This window comes from Daphnia pulex, chromosome 10 (assembly GCF_021134715.1).
Source record: "Daphnia pulex isolate KAP4 chromosome 10, ASM2113471v1".
Lineage (NCBI taxonomy): Eukaryota > Metazoa > Arthropoda > Branchiopoda > Diplostraca > Daphniidae > Daphnia > Daphnia pulex.
This window is the reverse complement of record NC_060026.1, coordinates 3,474,199-3,491,947: the sequence shown is the minus strand read 5'-3', so window position 1 is coordinate 3,491,947 and position 17,749 is coordinate 3,474,199. Positions and strand designations below refer to the sequence as shown.

General features: G+C 42.8%; 3 protein-coding genes across 6 annotated transcripts; all 3 read right to left on the bottom strand.

The window, feature by feature from the left end:
- Positions 1-575: 575 nt before the first annotated feature.
- LOC124204832 (protein timeless-like) lies at positions 576-9,561 on the bottom strand. Of its 4 annotated transcripts, none has more exons than XR_006879133.1 (17): positions 8,271-8,440; positions 7,458-8,187; positions 7,016-7,114; positions 6,886-6,947; positions 6,586-6,784; positions 6,307-6,508; positions 5,669-5,813; positions 5,460-5,606; positions 5,321-5,384; positions 5,097-5,247; positions 4,260-5,032; positions 3,930-4,194; positions 3,316-3,868; positions 3,028-3,253; positions 1,159-2,849; positions 858-1,076; positions 577-792 (listed from the first exon to the last, which is right to left on the bottom strand). XR_006879133.1 is itself a non-coding variant. In XM_046602046.1 (17 exons), exons 13-17 carry the CDS (start codon positions 5,194-5,196, stop codon positions 3,166-3,168), a joined length of 1,779 nt encoding a protein of 592 aa, XP_046458002.1. In that variant the 5' UTR covers positions 5,197-5,247; positions 5,321-5,384; positions 5,460-5,606; positions 5,669-5,813; positions 6,307-6,508; positions 6,586-6,784; positions 6,886-6,947; positions 7,016-7,114; positions 7,458-7,583; positions 7,664-7,825; positions 8,116-8,187; positions 8,271-8,440; positions 9,473-9,561; the 3' UTR covers positions 2,938-3,165. The 4 variants fall into 4 exon arrangements, 2 of the variants coding, with proteins under 2 accessions (XP_046458002.1, XP_046458003.1); XM_046602046.1 differs by lacking the exons at positions 577-792; positions 858-1,076; positions 1,159-2,849 and adding an exon at positions 9,473-9,561 and having other exon boundaries at positions 2,938-3,253; positions 7,458-7,583; positions 7,664-7,825; positions 8,116-8,187; XM_046602047.1 differs by lacking the exons at positions 577-792; positions 858-1,076; positions 1,159-2,849 and adding an exon at positions 9,473-9,557 and having other exon boundaries at positions 2,938-3,253; positions 7,458-7,583; positions 7,664-7,825; positions 8,116-8,187; positions 8,271-8,452.
- Positions 9,488-17,674, bottom strand: LOC124204830 (nipped-B-like protein B). Its single transcript, XM_046602043.1, is given in 25 exon segments — positions 9,488-9,909; positions 9,977-10,361; positions 10,446-10,719; positions 10,782-10,996; positions 11,065-11,277; positions 11,346-11,417; positions 11,493-11,564; positions 11,626-11,727; positions 11,808-12,343; positions 12,408-12,636; positions 12,703-12,891; positions 12,960-13,232; positions 13,298-13,831; positions 13,923-14,261; positions 14,325-14,471; positions 14,558-14,810; positions 14,909-15,122; positions 15,187-15,438; positions 15,504-15,579; positions 15,581-15,604; positions 15,691-16,189; positions 16,256-16,863; positions 16,922-17,186; positions 17,259-17,442; positions 17,514-17,674. Coding segments are annotated over 22 exon segments (5,349 nt in total). The 5' UTR covers positions 16,285-16,863; positions 16,922-17,186; positions 17,259-17,442; positions 17,514-17,674.
- LOC124205420 (nipped-B-like protein B) lies at positions 16,531-17,577 on the bottom strand. Its single transcript, XM_046602859.1, has 4 exons — positions 17,514-17,577; positions 17,259-17,442; positions 16,922-17,186; positions 16,531-16,863 (listed from the first exon to the last, which is right to left on the bottom strand). Exons 1-4 carry the CDS (start codon positions 17,575-17,577, stop codon positions 16,531-16,533), a joined length of 846 nt encoding a protein of 281 aa, XP_046458815.1.
- Positions 17,675-17,749: the final 75 nt, after the last annotated feature.

Below are 17,749 nucleotides of genomic sequence, written 5' to 3'. Positions count from 1 at the left end.
TTTTCTAACTTGTTTTCACAACAGACGTAGAACCAATAAAGACTCCGAGAGGAACACTTAAAAGTCTATCCTTAAGTCACACACGGTTTCTTTAATTTAGCTCAGCTATTAAGTTTCTGTTAAGTTCTTTAAATTCTGCGTCCATGATAGTTTGATTGATTGCGTCGCAGGCCTTTTGACAAGGAAAAAGGATTATAGTGACAGTAAGTCAAATGGAATAGGATTTATCCGTATATAGAAATAACCGGAGCGAACGACATTGTTCGGTGAATTATTCGATAAAAAAAACTAATAATAGACATAATAGCTAATAACAGCTAATAACTAATATAACTAATAATAGCCAAGTCCCAAGTGCCATGGAAAACAGGGGTCATGTCCGCAAGTATACGTCTCCGAAGTGATGAGGAATTCTATTGAAATGTCCTTATCGTCCTCGTCTATTTTTGGCGACAAACAAAACCAAGGCCATCTATTTTTGGAGACAAACAGACGAATGTCTTACGATATTTTGCATTAATAATAGATTGCTGGGACATATTTTGAGGCATCAGCAGAGAATTTTTGACAGGTCAAACACTGACGTCCGTTTGAAGACAGAAATGTTGAATTAGTTTAGCCAATTAGCGAATTTTAAAAAATGTAGAAATACAGACTAATTACTTGGCATTAGCAAAATACTTTATTCCTCTGTAGGTTATATAAGATGCCACATCTTACAAAGGAGAAATAAATTTTCAAACTAATTCCAAAGTGAAGTAAATCCAGGACAAGCTTGTTTCTCCAACCGACCTGAGTACAAATGATCAATTAGTCATTTCAAAATTAGGAAAATCATTTGACTGATTTAAAATTACCAATGACTTGCGAAGGAAATCAATGCAAATATTTCAAATGGATTTGAATGTAGAAGGACTAGAGGAGAGGGGACTTTCAGGTCCAATCAGCGAGTCAATGAAAGGATCGAAGGGATAGCTCAAAGTAGGATGTTTGGTCCTGCGATCCTTCAGCATGCAGAGAACCGTTTTCCCATTGGGTGCGGTTGGGTCCAGATACACACCAGCGTCCGGCAGTGCCTGGAAAATAATAAAATACGCTTCCGAAGTCTCATCTTGCGAATACTTTCCAGCCAAGAAATGAAGCGGAGTCTTGCCGTACCGGTCGGTTGCGTTCGGATCGGCTCCGGCTTCCAGCAACAATTGAATAATCGACACCGCATGTCTGGTGGAATAATGGGACAATCCCCCGTGATAGTCGACCATTTCAATGGCCACGTGAAGGAGACTGGTGACGCCGCTATTTTCATTGTACAGGTGAATGTAGCGCGAAAGATATTCGGTTAACTGTTCAACTTCCTGCTGGTTCAACCTGGGCAGCCAATTGGAAATAAAGAAATAAGTTCGCTCGATGATGTCAAACAGCTGGCGCTCGGGCAGAGTCATCGGTGGCACTGGCAACATGTTGGTGAAGATTTCGATCCCGAATTTGGCGGCCGCCAGGAGATTGGCCGACGACAGCTCCTGTTTCAAGATGCTGTTGGGCGGCTGGCGTCGTTTCAGACACACCAACATGAGATCGAACGTTTCGGCGAATAATTTGACGCACTTGGGTGACGAATTGGGATTGAAAGCTTTGGAATGTTCCAGGATGAGCAGGGAAACGTTGATGGCCTGGCTGTACTGCTGGTGGAAATCACAGTAGAGCCCGTAGTGAAGCAAATTGTCCAGGTGGAACGAATTGGGCCCGTCGATTTGCTGGCCGGCAGCATCAGCACCGTTTTGGCTAAAGATGCGCTTGCTGACCAGCAGAGCCTGGACGACCAGTGGTCCGCATAAAAGATGCCAATCCTGGTGGGATCCGTGCAACGTGGATTGGTGTTCCAGCAGGTCCAGCTCGTCCAACGTCATGAATTCAACCGTGTCGCCAAAAGCGCTTGAGGCAATTTCAGAGAAGACGTAAGGAATTTTCGGGATCGGAGGATCGCCATCGCCAACATCGATCCTGCGGTAAATCATGGCCGATTTCCAGCACTGCAGCCCGCGCCACGGTCCGGTTTCGGTCGGATTTTTCTTGCACAGCAATTTGCGACGGGTGTGCAAAATCTGTTTGAAAATAAAAGCGGCGCCCATCAGTTCCAGGGCCGGCGACAATCTTCTCCGGCCGAGCGATGGCCGAGCTGGTCACGAACGAATTTAAAACAAATTCCAGCCAAAACGGCTCGTCGTTGGCCACGTCCACCAGGTACTCGATCAACTTGATGATGGGCACCTGGCCGGTGATGTCGCGGACGATCGAAACGGCTGCCGACGGTAAAACAAACGACGACGGTATGGTTCGGGTGTAGTCCAGTTTGTCCCAGGAGAACAGACACTAGTTATTACTAGACTGGGCGAATTTGCCCAGCGGGCAGACGGCGTGAGTGACGTGATGAGCTCGATCGAAATGGCCTTCCACGAATAATGATGGCGGATGTCGTGTAATTCGGCTAATGAACCTTTGATGACGGCTTGGTAAAATAGATCAAACACAGTTGGGGTGGTTGCCATTGTTCTTTCTTCATTGAGAGTTATTACGTAAGAATGACTAATACACTGTGACTGGGAAATTTTTTAAAAACACTGGGTAGAACTTTGCAGGGGTGGACTGAAGAGCACGAGCACAAGTAGATGATTGAATGTTTTAGTTTTCATGGGAAGGTTCTAACTGTATATAAGGGAAACCCGTTGGGATGATGTGACCAACGTCTTTTGAGGGCTTGACCTTGATGGGGTCCTTGGGCCAAGGACTGATGTGAACGTGATGCTGGTCACGTAAACCAAAATATTCACGTAATGATTACGTCATCTTTTCTGGAATGAGGACGACCGTAATTATGTCAATCAAGACAGAGCAATTATTTAGGGAGATAATTAGTTAATTACTTAGAGACGCAATTAATTGAGAATTTGTCAATAATTAATTTAATTATACGATATTGCAATTACACAATTAATTGTTGACCAATAAATAATAGGGAAAATGTCTTACCAAATTATTGTTGGAGAATATTTACAGAGAGGTGAATCAACTAATTGTTCCACATTTAATTTGAATAGTTTAAACATGCACCGCTGTCCGTTTAGGCGGAATCGAATTATCTTGTGACGTCACTACCGTCCAATCTGCCTAATCTGTCACAAACAGAAGGTCCTCCATTTCTTCGTCGTCGCTAGAGTCCATTTTGTGGACTTCTAGTGAACTGGTGGTGCTGATACTGTTGATGGGAAATTATGTAAATAGGCTGCTGAAATTCGTGATATTTGGAAATTAATTTACCTGTCCAATGCTCGTGGACTATGGTGGTCGAAGACACAGTCGATGCTATTTTGCCTAGAAATGTCGATCTCTGCTGAAGGAAACTTGGATTCCAGGAACGAATCTTTACGGTGAGATACGCCATCGTGAATTATGTAAGGGTGAGAAGATGATCTTTGGACATTTTGGACATTGACAGATGAATAGGGGTGGTCTAACTCGATTTTCTTGACTCGAGTCAAATCGAAATCGATCCTCTTCTGGTCGATGGGTCCGAAAAGGAGGGCGACACTGTACAAAGTGTCCGGGGACCATTCACGCGGGATACGAGGGTACAGGACAGCCTGAGGGGAAGGAGGAATGAGACCAATACGAAATAGGAGATTGAGGAAGAGTTCTGAACGCAGGGCGGATGCTTCCACCTCCGTCCAGGGAACCAAAGGGCAGGACAAATTCATTTGAAAACTTAGGGTATATATGGGGTGGCGGAATTCTTGGCCGGAGTAGGTCCCCAATCGAACAGCACAGGCTGATAATAATGAAGACTGGATCCAGTCCAGTTGCTTCTGAAATCCTGAAGGAATAAAAAAATCCAATTATTTGAGTAAAAATGTTTAAAATTAATTGAAACGCACCAGAATCCTTGAGTTGAATCAAAAGTGATTTAATGTTGGTGTCAGGTACTTCGTACGACAATTGATTTGTTTCAGTCGATTCTTCTATTGTTTTCTCATCAGAATATTTTAGTAGGAGGATATCCATCGAATGGGAAGCGGAATCTTTTATCTTTTGCGGATTATTTGGGTTGCTAGGCAATGTCTCCGTGTATCGATGATGTGAAAAATACCGCATTGATTTGTTAATGATCAATTCAATCAAATCATTCCAGTCGTCACGCAACTGCAAATAAATCAGACAATTTGAATAATTCCGAATAATATAGCTGTTGATTGTAATAAACTTACGTTGAATTCCACTGCCAAAATTTTGCTGAATGGACGAAGAATGACGGGCCGGCACAAAAGGTCGGCCCGGCCCAAATCGCCCGCGACGTGATGCAAAAGAGTCAAGATGCAATCGTTGACGAATGAGCCGTTGGTCTTGAAATCTTCGAGGGCCGTGCCGTATCGATCGACTATCATTTCCGAACAGAATTGAGTCAAGTGTTGGCCAATATCAAAACTCCCGCGTGACGATTGCCCAGTGGACCGTTCGAGCGCCAGCAATAAGATGTGATTGGTTGCGATGACGTCGAGTAGATAGCGACGACTTTGAACGACAGGATCGAATTGGCGGAGTTGGAGCAAAAAGAGTTGACGGAGGTCCCGAATCGCTGGCACGTAACCGCTCAGTCGAGTAATCAAATAATTTCCCGGTGCATTTGCATTTCTAGACGTCGAAGGACGAGAAAATCTCTCCAGTGTTTTCAAATATTCACGAATTGCTTTCACGCACAAATGCAAGCGCCTCACGCACGGTTTCAAATCGACTGTTGAATGTTGAAACGCAGACATTTCTAGTTCTTCCGTCTGACAAACAGCTTCCCACGTCAGATAACACAGGACATCAATAGTTAAGACGTTTTTTAAATGTTCCACGCTCAATTCCAACCGGGAGGCGATGGGAAGGAAATAAGAAATGAGCCAGAGAAAGTGCGACTTATCCAGCAGCTGGAGGTGGGCGTCGCCCTGTTGTTTCAGCATCTGTTGATGCAATTGGCCCACCAGCGTGTTGTAGCCTATCAGAAGAAAGTTTAAAATTTTAAACTTTGATTGATATACGCTATAGCGGATTATTATTACCTTGCCGGATGAAATTGATGGTAAATCCTATCAGGAGATTCAAAGTACTTTCATCTGTTGGTTGCCTTTCATCTCCACTCGACGTCCAAGTTTGTTGCATTTGCTAAGCTTTTTCAAAATTTTCTCTGATTTCTTGGAACCTTTAAAACTCCTGGATACCGAGAGCAGAGATCATTTAAGTCATATGGCGTTTCCCATGCAAATATTTATTTATTTTATTTTACTTTTTTAAGCATTTAGTTCCGCCAAGTTGAGATGATGCGGAAGACGACGAACTTCCGCATTTACCTGTAAAAAAGGGAAACGAGAAAAGCGGATGTTAAATATAAAATGTTCAAAGGTTTTCCAATTTTTATGACTCACTGGATTGACTTCCTGAAGAACTTTTTCTTCGATTGGATTTCCTCATCACTGAATCCGTAACCTTTGGTGATGTCATTTTCGGCGCGTTTGAAGCTTCCGAGTGGAAGCCGCTGGACGTACTTTGCTGACTAGATCGTCGAGATTTATCTATTGGCGCAGGTAGAAACAAATTACATAATTGTCGTGCCATTTGCTCTCAGTTTTAATACCAAATTGATTTGGCTGGTCTTCGTCAAAGTAGAATTCCGGCTCAAGATGAGTGCAGTTTTCATCTAAAATTTGTAAAATAATTTCAACGGGTCGATCCTTGTACAAGAGAGAAATGAGCTGCACAACTGTCACCATCCATTGTTCCTATACGCAAATATTAAACAGAAAACGGTTTAGTATCAGCCGAACGCTATAATCCGATATAAAGTTGTTTTTTTGTTTTTCATTTGATAACGACACAAGCGAATGCAATTCATTATTTAAGAGACTACAGGTTGAACGGGTGCAAGCGTGCTGTATGACATGACTCTATGTCTGGGGGGGGGGGGGGTTAAAGGCAAAAAAATCAATACGATGGATTAAGTTACTCTCGTTATAGCTGTAACATATCTCGTACGTTACTTTTTCTGGGAAACCATTTGAAAGGATCTCGCTCTTTTACTTATATTGTTAATATTATTATAGAAAATTAGAGTTTCAACCGTATACATTTATGTACAGGATCTTTTGAAATTAAATTTTAAACCGTCGTTCTGCGAATTAAAATTTACCTCTCCGCCCAGCTGATTCATTCTTCTACCTTAATTTTAGACGCGGGAAAATAAAAGATTTCTAGTGATATAATTAATTAGTTCACCCTTTGGGCGCCTTTGGGAGCAGGCCAGTAAGCTGATGAGGAGACGATTTAGTCCCTGGGCCAATAAAATCCGCACAAGTTGGTCCTGCTGATCCTGTCGTTTGTCCGCCATCTGAGTAGGTCGTTCGGGAGCGTGCAGGATATTGCGAATGAGTAACAGGGAATGATTCACAGAAATGTTATCGTCGCTCAACAACGGCTCCTGGTGATTTGGTGGGAAAACGGTTTTGTGTTAAAAGGATAAAATAACCTGGGCGGGATCAATTAGAACGCTTTTACCTTTTCTAGGGTGTGGCAAACGTGACTGAGAACGACTGGTATGGCCCCACCATCCAGAAAGGATTCCTTGGCGTTGTAGAGGAGCTGAGTCAGTTTGTAGATGACAACTTGTTGCGTTGTCGTGCTGCTCTGATTGGATCGAGTCGCTTCGCCGACCATTCCCAGGCATTCTAGGGGTGTAGTAAGTTCAGCCAATAACCTATTTAAAGACAGGGAAACCAAACAACATTTCAAAAATTACTTTTCGAGTAATACCGTACAACCATAAGCGATCATCAGCGAATCCATATTATAATATACTTGATTGTCGAATTCAAAATGCTGGGCTGATCCTGGCTGTTGATAAGAATCGGGATTAGATCCTATACACACATAAATTAATTGTTAGTTTGGTGGAATTGTAATCTAGTCTATTCATTTTCTATTATACCTTGTTGAGAATGTCCAGGAATGCGAGGGCGCACCGGAGTGGGCGAGTAATGGATGGGATCCTCGTTTTCCAACTTGATATTGATCTCTTCAAGATGAACTGGAGTGTAGCAAGAAAGAAAACAACATTTTCAACTTCGTTTTTCGTGACGTCGAGTGGAGGAGATGGTGACGACACATCATTCAATGAAAAAAGGAAAAGTTGGCCGGAAAAGCCTATTATTTAGCTACAAGGCCAACTGGCGGATAGAAGTGGAAATAGATTATTAGTAAATAACTGTTAGGGGGTGCTGTGAATCACACAAACATGTCTTGATTGCACAGCTGGTGTTGTGACATATAATTCGTTTCCGACGAATTCCCAATCTGGTGCTCATTATATTCCACGTTTAATTATTTCTTTAAGTAAAGAAAAATAAATGAATTGGTTGGGGGATGCTTACCCAGACATTCGCCGTCGATGTAGTACTTGCCGCTATGACAAGTCCCCAACGGAATGAGAGATAAAGACGGAACATGGCCACTTAATGTCATCCGCCGTTCCATTTTGAACCCTCACAGCAATCCGGCTGTCAATATAATACGAGCGACAGTTGTTTTTTTCACACCATTCAAACAAAACACTTGAACGAATTGATCAAATCTGAACTTATTGTGGACGGAATAGACGTGCCAGCGCCGTGGGGATTCCTGCGGTCGTGTGAGTAGGAAAAGCGGAATTGCGAATACTTTTTGTTATGCCGGAGTCGGTAAATCGACTCCGGCTGTGCGCATGTCTGTAATCTAGACGCGACACTCGGAGTGAGACCATCTAAATTTTTAAAAATAAATAAATACTTCGTGTTATTACATTATCGCTATCGCAATTGACCAACGATAAGAAAGAAAAAGGAAAAATGTCGTGGCCCCTTATCGTCGAATCCTTTCGAAATTGATCTTTTCAAAAGAATCGTTTACATTTAATTTCCTCTTGTTTAGATGTTGGAGAACTATTTGCGTTGGCCCTGGGTAATTCCAAACGTAGACGTCACAGCTCGGAGGAAAAGTGACACCCCCACCTTCTCCAGTCTATCCGCCTACCTATTAAACTGTACTCTATACCTTTTTTTTATGTTTTCCGATCGTATCTCTGGTGACTAGACACGCACCAATGACTCGTCGGGTTGGAAAAACCTTCGTGTCAATCAAAATAGAAACGTGCTGATGAGAAAGATGAAAGAGAGAATAGTTCCTTTATATTTATAGTACATTTATACCTCGGATTGACTCGACGTCATAGAAGCAGACACAATGGCGCTCGCCGGAAGCGTCTGGGAAATGAGAAGAAACGGCGAGTGTGACGGTAGCAGCATTCGCCAGCAGCATTCGCCAGCACGACGACATTGTGTCACGACTCCCAGACACCCAACACTGTCAGTTGAAAATCCTAAAAAATGTTCTAATTGAACCACTTTTCTGAGTTTCTCAAACGTCATAGAAATGAGACTATATAAAACTAACTCAATCCTTTTCTATATGCCAGTCTGACTTAACAATGGGGCGGGCCGGCGGGGGAAAGAGTGCGAATGTAAAGCCAAATGGTTCCAGCGGATTGACGAATCATCAACCACGACGCTACGTAACTGACTATAATACTAATTGGAGTCAGGTGTAATAATAATAAGGTGAAACTGACAGAGGCACCTCTCGTACGAAAGGTGAATCTTATCTGCTGATAATTGTACACTGCACCTTAATTGTGCATCGTCGGAGGAGGAAAATCCCCACAGCCCAGCTTTTTTTTTTCCTTTTAATTATTAATTTAATTGGCCCGAAACTTATTTTATGAGGGGGAAAAACGATTCGTCATATAGTCAAAGTTTCTGGTGCAATTAAACTTATTTTGATCTTCATCTGAATTCGAATTGTCCGGAATTGTCTAATAAAAAAAAAAAAAAATGCAATAAAAGTTAAACGTCATCGCGCAAGTATATTTTAAAAGAAACCATTTAAAAAAAATTGGCTGCTTTAAAAAAAATGACCCAAAATGACATAACAGACCTAAATATGGTAGCGCGTATACGCGTTTAAAGCCCATAAGAGGCAAAATGGTAAAAGTGTCTCCATGGTATTACATGAAGAGAGGGAATTTCAAAGTAAAGTTTTGTAACTACTTAACCCAATCCCTCTCTAGTATGCGTAAATATATATATGTACCGTATAACACTAGTTTGTCGTTCTCTATGCAGGAAAGATCGCGAAAATGAGAAATAAGCCCTGCAAAAAACTGTACATATTATTTCTCCTTGGATTCACCCGACCGACTTTTGACAGTCGACAGTGCCTGGTACAGAGTATTTTGGAAATAGATCCGTAGACATTTACAATTCAATTCTTTGTATGCCGCAGTGCCGATTCGGGGACAGATGTAACCTTTCCCAAACTGAAAAAAAAAATGACTTTGAGAAACTGCAGTTACCAGTATCAAAAGCATTCAAGCTCTGAAGTCCGGGTCGCAATCCGAGTCATCACTGCTCTCGTCGCTTTCAATTTTCCGCTTTTTCTTCTTATGGGATTTCTTTTTACTACTACTGCTGCTTTTCTCGCCTCTTGGTGATCTCGGAGTTTTCGACGATTTTGATCGAGGGGTTTTCATTGGTGTCGACGGCGCACCCATAAGCGCCACGCCGGGTATTATCGGCGGCGCTGCTTCAAAAATGGGCACTCCCATTGCGGGGACGTCAGTCGGGACTGGTGATTCGGTAACTTGATAGGTTCGCATGGCGGAAGCCAGTCTCTCCTCTTCGTCCTCTTCGGCAGGATCAATGTTGAGCATGAGCTGCTTGAACTCGATATACTTTTCCACCAGACTCTGTTTACTAGACACCTCCAAGTATCCACCTAAGCCGAGATTTTCTGTTTGAACAATAAAAAGCAGGTTAATTTATCGTCAAGTGGGAAGGCTTAGTTGGTGTTTCCATACCTTTCAACGCATGTAGAGTTGGTCTAGGCATAAATATGTTGACCAGTTTCCTTGGTGCGTTCTTCTCGTAAATCTTTGCCCCTTCTGACGGTGAATACTGGGTTATTTTGGCATCCGTCAGGCCATACTGGTCCTTTAGGTGTTGTTTAAGCATTAGAAGGAGGAGACAACCCTGAGCAGCCGTCAAGAATTCTTCGAATGGTCTTGTGTCTGGAGGTAGCCGTTGCATGATGGATGCAATGTCTTCATCGTCTTCCTCCTCCTCCGGACTAGTAGGTACAGCACTGGGGAGCAGAGATTCTCGGAATCCTTGCAAGAGGTTAGACCCCGTCACAGACACCATAATGTCAATGTGATGGATCAAAAAGAGCGGTTCGTCGATCACCTGTTAAATAATGGCACAATAATTACTTTTATGTTGACGGAATAATGAAACGATATAACCAAACAACTGCCTTCCGAATTTTACCTGATAAGGAAAAGAAGCTAGATTGTCTGCCAAGTATAGAAGCTGTGCGAGAGGGTTCTTCGAGGTCTCGTCGAACTGTTTGAGCATAGAAAGCACGAGAGCTCTTCGCTGTTGTTTAGTACCGCGAAGAAGGGAATAGAGGAAACCATTGAGAGCAGACGGATGTTCCCCTTCCCTGAGCCGGAAACCACGAGCAATTCCTTGGCTTTCTTGTATTGCACTAGCCACAGAACACTTGGTACCGATTTTCTTATTAGGAGTCTCCGGTGTGCTCCTGTAAATTGAAAATAATTTAATAAGCCAACAAATTAGAAATTCATCATTTCGAAAACATACTTTGAAGCTGACTGGACAGGAGAATTCTCTTTTGGAGCACTTTCAATTAGCGACTGTAACTGGTAAGATAGTCGAATGCCTTGCAACGCTTTCATGTGAATGAATCCAGGGTACTTTTTTTCTATTTCCTGCAACTGTTTGTCTGCTGCGTGCGATACTCGCTCTGCGTCAGTGCTGATGCAAATCAAGTATGGAACGATTTGCACCGGATGAACCTATTGGAAATAAATTTCACTTGAGTAAGCCGCATTGATTCGAGAATCAAGAATGCAAACAAGCCTACCAATCCTTGCTGAAGAATCAACTGCGTCACTCTGAAAGCTGATTGTCGAACACTGGACGCGCCATGGAAGAAACAATCAAGGATTGGTTTTAGATAAAGTTGAATGACGGTACTGGCCATTCCAGAGGTTACGTCTCCCATTTCTTTGAGATTCTCCTTCTTTGACGTCTTGGACCACTGCTGATCTTCTTTGATCATTCGAATTTCCTCTTCCTACAGAGAAATGTTGTATTAACCTATTGTATTTATCATGAACTATAAGAATCACAGGAGAAATATACCTGAAGGTAGGTTTCGATGTTGTTTAGCACTTGAACTTTCAGTCGCAAGGCAACAGAAGGTTCCAATAAACGCTAAATAAAGAAAAAGAGCCGGAAAATTAAGTAAGAGCCTGATGAAAATTACGATTACCACAAATTTTAACTTACATTAAGATAAACTGATTTCAGGGATTCTCCCAACATGAAGTCGTAATGCCTGATGCAAACAGAACCAATAGCCTGGAAAACAAATTCAAGATTACATATGGCAAATTTAAGTTAAGAAATATTTTCTAAATACCTGAAGAGTGAAGAACTGCATATCAGTGCAGTTTTGGCACCCAAAGTAAAGAAGTATCTCCATCACTTGTTGTTTGGTAGAGTCAGGTAACCCGTAACGCACCTGAAACCATTGAAACCAAAATTTAAACAAGGTTTCAATACGGTAATCCTGAGATCAAAACAATCAAACAAAATAATCACCTCTTCGTCTGTAAAATCGAAATGCCGCAGTAGCAATCCCACGGTGAAAAGTGCTCTTCGGAAAAAAGGCCGGTGTTGGACGAGTCGCGGATTGTCGGGGTCTCTCTCGTGCATAAGCTTGTATTCAGTCAACGGACCGAAATATTTTCGGAAGCAGTCTCGAATGAGCTTGAAATTCCGTGTGACATGATTAACAACCGAGCCAAGGCAAGATAAACAAGCCGCTACGACTGCCTTTTCATGCTGCAAGATCAACTTGACAGCATCTTCTTCCAGTTGAGCGAGGAAAGATTCACTTGGATGTTCCAGCAAGGGGACTACTACTTCCAATGTCCGGGCAACGTCACTGATAATTTGATAGTTACCCTGAGTCCTACAGCGAAGACTCAAGTACGGTTGAAGGGTCATGGCATGTGGCACAAGTAGTAAGGGTCGTATTTTTGCGAACAAATATAACGTAGTCATACAGGCGACTAATCGCTGAGAAGCTCCTTTCGTTTCTCCGCCATTTGAGTTTTTCCCATCCGCCGATCCCGCTACACACGGAAAAGAAAATCGTTATAAAATTCGTTTAATTCAAAAAATTAATTATGGACTCACCGGAACTGGGGCCTCGAGCAAGAGAAGCTTCCTCGAGTCGGAGAATATTTTCGACTAAGCAGTCAACGATTTGTTGGCAGGCCATCAATAGGGCTTTGGAAGGTTCAACATTCGCTTTTGTCACGTCTTCTTTGTCTTCTTTGGGTCGAAACATCTGTTGAAGCAGTTGCTCAAGCCAATCTAAGCCGGTATCTCTGCAGGCGGCCACGACGTCAGTTATGTTCATAACCTGAGAAATGGCATGAAAAATGAACTTGAAATTCGAAATCCAATTGATGGGATTGAACTCAAGTACCTTTCTCATTAAAGCATTAAAGTCAAGTGTCGGCTTATCTCTGACTGGGCTAAACCACATAGCTTGGAAGACCTCCATGACCAGCTTTTTGATACCACCTTCTTCGTCGTTCACTCTTCTGATCATCTTTACGCATATCTCTGGAATCTTGGTGAAATCGGGACATTCGGTGCAGATGTCTTTCATTATCTATTGGTAAAAAAATTGGCAATCATTACATTTGAGTCATTATTATCAAATAAATAACTAATGACTACCTTAATGACTCTTTTGCGAACACTAACTCCCGTGTCCAAGATACGCGCAGACAACATGGTATAATATTTGTCAATAAGCTCTGGGCGTGATAGGACAAACTTTCCTACTAAATCAACAGCTGCTTGTCTCACTGCTGTACTTTGGTCCAGGAAAGAATGATGAACACCAAGTTGCATGTCGGACCGGGCCAGTACGACTGGGTCCGATTCAACGATTTGAGTCAGGCATTTCATGGCTTTGGCTCGCACAGCGATAGCCGGTTCCGTCAAGACCTAAAAATACAAAGTGATGCAATTGAGCAAAACACGTAATACGGATAGAGTTTTTTATTGTTTACCTTCAAAATGTGCTTGAGATACGAGTCAAAGCTTTGAGAAAACTGTCTTTTGGAAGCCAAAAAACGTGTGATAAGCTCTGAGCTTTCGGCATCAAGAGGCGTTGTTAAAACCTGCGTTCTTGTACCAGGTGCTGCTTCTGGGAAAGGATTGATTTTGGAGAGTAGTAGCTTCTTTCTCCGATCGGCCATTTCCAGGGATTGGTTGTGGTCATTGCAATCAGCGGCAGTGTTTTCCTGTTCAGGTTTCTTGGCATTGTCGTCTTCGTCCTCAGAAGACGAGGACGAAGACGAGGATTCGGATGAAGAAAAGTGGTTACGCTTTTTCTTCTTCTTCTTTTTCTTAGGTGTTTCTTTAATCCTCGGTCGTTCCTCAACACCGGTTTCGGGTATATTTTCTGACGAAACGGATCTCTTGGTCACACTGTTTTTTATATCCATGTACCATTGAGCGACGTAGAAATGCCGTGCATGAAGCATTGCAGGATCACATTGAGAATTGACAGCAAGATAATCGAGCAACAATGACTGAAGAACCTAAAAACAAAATAAATTGCAATTAATCTTTTGTGCTTATGATCTAGTAAAAATGACAACCCATCTTTTATTAATTTTTTTTTGCAAGTACCTCGATTTTATCTGCTGGTATGTTTTCTTTCTCGTGATCTTTGTCTCCGCTCTTTTTCTTCTTTTTATGCTTTTTCGATTTGAATTCTTCCACCGCGTTGTTAGCTTCATCTTCACGAACCTGCTTCAGCAATTGATCGATAGTGTCCGTTTTAAGTTGAGAACTGACGGCGTCCTTTCTGAGACGAGCTGCCACTACGCCAAGGTACTCTAGGGATGCCACTCGCAACAGCACATCGACATTTTTGTTGCTAAAGTTTTGCACCAACAGCTTGCCTAACAGTGATAATAACAACTCGGCGGCCGGCCACTCAGGCTTGTTTACGGTGCTCAGGAGATCCTAATGAAAACAACCCTCATTAGATACTTTTGACCTTAACCTTTTCCTGGAAATAAATCTTACTTGTACGAAATTTTCAAACAGCGGACGATAATCAACTTCCTCGTTGTTTTTATCTCCACATTTCCCGAGAAAGACCGATAGAAAATTGGCGGCTGTTCGGACTGCGGTGTCGTATCTTGTATTCACCACTAATTCTGGATCCATTGCCTAAGGAAGACATTAATTTGAGTTTAGACAAGCTTCTCTAGGTACAAGCATACAAAAAGAAATTGGGGAGAAAAAGATTAGCCTACCAAGACAGAGCTATCCACGTCCTCAGCCGAAACGGTTGTTCCCGGAGGAGCCCCTAGCTTCTCTGGGAGGCATAGGACACATTGTATGAGCTGAAGGACTAAGGCGGTGAGCATCTGTATGTGCTGTTCGGCACTAAGGCGGAAAGTGCGAAGTCCTCGTTTAGAGGAGGGCAGGCGTGCGATGGAAGCTAGGATATCGTCGAGCAACAATCGTCTATGCTTTTCATAGCGACTAAAGATCTTCGTCACTAATCTATATCCGGCACGAAAAAAACAAACAACCAAAAACAAACAAAACAAAAACATTAACAATTGCTCATAATGACTCCATTAAAAATCACAAATTTATACCTCAAAGCGGACAACTGCAATTCTGGAATATTTTCGACGAAGAACGGTGCAACACCTACGGTTGAAAGATGGAGTACAGCTGTATCCGTTAACGTCTGGACTGCCAACAATTCAGCCATCAAACCGACTAGGCCCACCATTTTATGATAGACCAATAGAACAGTTTTGTCCCGCACTTCTCGTACGTGGGCCCTTTTCTTCTTTGAACTTCCGCCTGTAAAGCCCAATGAAGCGATGCTGGATTTCGTGCGTCTGTGAATCAATCAATCGAAATATACCTGAAATCGTGACATCCTTTTTGGACTCGGTCCGGTATACTGGATCATATGCCGGATAGATGGAATGCTGCAACTGGAACCTGGCCAGCTGAACAATTCTCTCAATGACTTCTTCGAGGTAGGCTCGCTTGGGCATGTTTGGCGCTGTAAGGATATGAAGGGCTGCCAGCGCCGCCTCTACAGCTCGGAGTACACGCTCAGAAGACAATTCCGTCCACAATTTGCTCTCCTCTTCATCTTCATCCGGATCCCCTGTAATTTCGACAGGCGCATGTTATGAAAATGGGACTCAATAAGTGAACTTTGCGATAATATACCGAGAAGGGAAATTTTGGCTCCATCACGTATGTTCTTTTCGAGCAGATTGAGTAACCGAACAAGTCTCTCGGGGGGGAACAGCTGACATGGCACCCATTGACTAAGTAAGAAATGAGATTACAATTCAAAAAAAAAAAAAAAAAAAACGTTTAAAAACACGCTATCGGCTAGAAAATAAAAATATACCTTCAATTTAGCTGCTTCTGCACACAAATCGTGGAGTTGCTGTTTGGGAATCATTGCCTCCTGAGGTATATCCGTGTCGTTATCCAGATCAGCCGGGGCATTCAGATCAGCATCTTCCGTAGCATCGAAAATGTGTTCGACTAAGCGCGTAAATCTTTGAAACGTATTTGTCTCCATGAGTTCTTCCGCGTTCAATTTGCCTTCGTCATGGACGACCTTTCGCTCCAGTCTTTTCAATTTTTTCTTTGGAGCCGGTGCCACTTCATCGTTGTTCGGTGTCGTCACCTCACCGCCGGTGGATTTTCTTTTACGAGGAGTCTCTCTGTCTTTGTCTTCTTTCCGCACTTTCACTTTGGGTTTACTCTCCTCTACAATTGGCTTTTGTTCCTTCACTGGTTCCACTGGTTTCACAACTACACTTCCTTTTCCACGTCCTCCACCGTCAGAATCCGAGTCTTCTTTATAGGACGGCCGCCCACTACTATGATTCCTGGACATCCTGATGGAACAAGATTATTAATAAAAAAAGATGCAAGACCACCAAGGATTATATGAAATTGCGTACCGATTATTTTGCTGTGAGGAATTATTCATGGACGACAGAGCGATGGGATCCACTTTAACGGACGCAGTGAACGGTTGGCTATTCGCTGTCTGCTGAGGTACGATGGGTTGGGGTTGGAACGTAGATTTTTCAGTTTCTTTTCTTTCGTGTGAATGCGTTGAAGCTATCGCGTTGAGGAACTCTTGGTGGTTGTATACCGGCAAATGGGGTTGTGCAGCCTGTTGTGGAACTGGATGCTGTGTCGGAGGCTGCTCTTGGATTTGCTGCGGATGAATTTACTGTTGCTGATTATATTGTTGTGGCTGTTGCGGCTCTACAAGAGGCATGGCAGGGTGTGTTGGCTGCGGTTGTTGAGGAAGATGTTGTGGATAATGCTGCTGGGATTGTTGTTGCTGGCAATGCTGCTGGGCTGGTACTGGAGTATGAACGGGTTTTTCATACCCCCAGCTTGGGCTATTGTAGTTCTCTTGTTGTGGCTGCTGAGGATATACATTGTTTTGCGCAGCCAAAAGCTTCGTCTGCGTGGAATATGGACTCCCCTGTGGAACGTAATTCATGGCGGCTTGCGCGGGCAATCCTGGAGCAGGACTTTGCTGAGGAGCATATCCCTATGAAAAATGAAACATGAAAACAGCTACTTTTGGCAGAAGAATTCTCTGGTTCTACCTGATCAGAATTGCCACTTGGTGTATAAGCCCCAACATGAGTGGCAGGTGATGCATAACCAATTTGCTGCTGAGAATTGTACACGAATTGCTGCTGCTGCTGCTGATGGGGATGCACAGTACTCTGATTGCTATTCCATGGCTGTGGATGTTGTTGTTGCTGCTGCTGACGAAAGACGTGTGGGTTTCGCAGCAGTATTGCACTCAGTAACTCAGGTTGTGGTTGTGAGAGCTCCGGGTGATTGAAATTCTCATAGCGTTGATCTCTGGATGTGTAAAAGAATTTGTCGATGAATTAAATAAATGAAGATAAATATGCTGTATGAAGTGGAAAGTACCTTAGAATTATGTGCTGGGGATTATAAGAGGTCGTGGTGAGTGCATGTTGAAGTTGAGCTGCCAAGGCATCATCATGAGGAGACAGGTGTCTGTGAGCTTCCTCAGCGACTCTTGGATGGAAAAGTAATGAACGACTGGCTTGTGTGGAAGCCAGGGGCACCGGCAATGGCATCTCAGGTAGCACTAATAAATAAATAATCGGAAGTTGTAACGATTCAGAACAAACCAAAAATTAATGTGTAAATAAAACTTACAGTCGCTGAGACTTGCAATGCCAGCCAGGCTGATAATGGGGATTGTAGGGATTTCGCCATTCATCGTGAAAGACCCCTTCCCCACTGTTGGTAAAGTTGAGGATCAACAACCTACTCCTTTACCTATATCCACTTGATCTCTGACACTGCTCACATGCCAACATCCAGACTGAAAAAGAAAAACAGGTTAAAGAATAATTGTAATGAAGAAGACAAATAAATGGCAGGTAGTAATT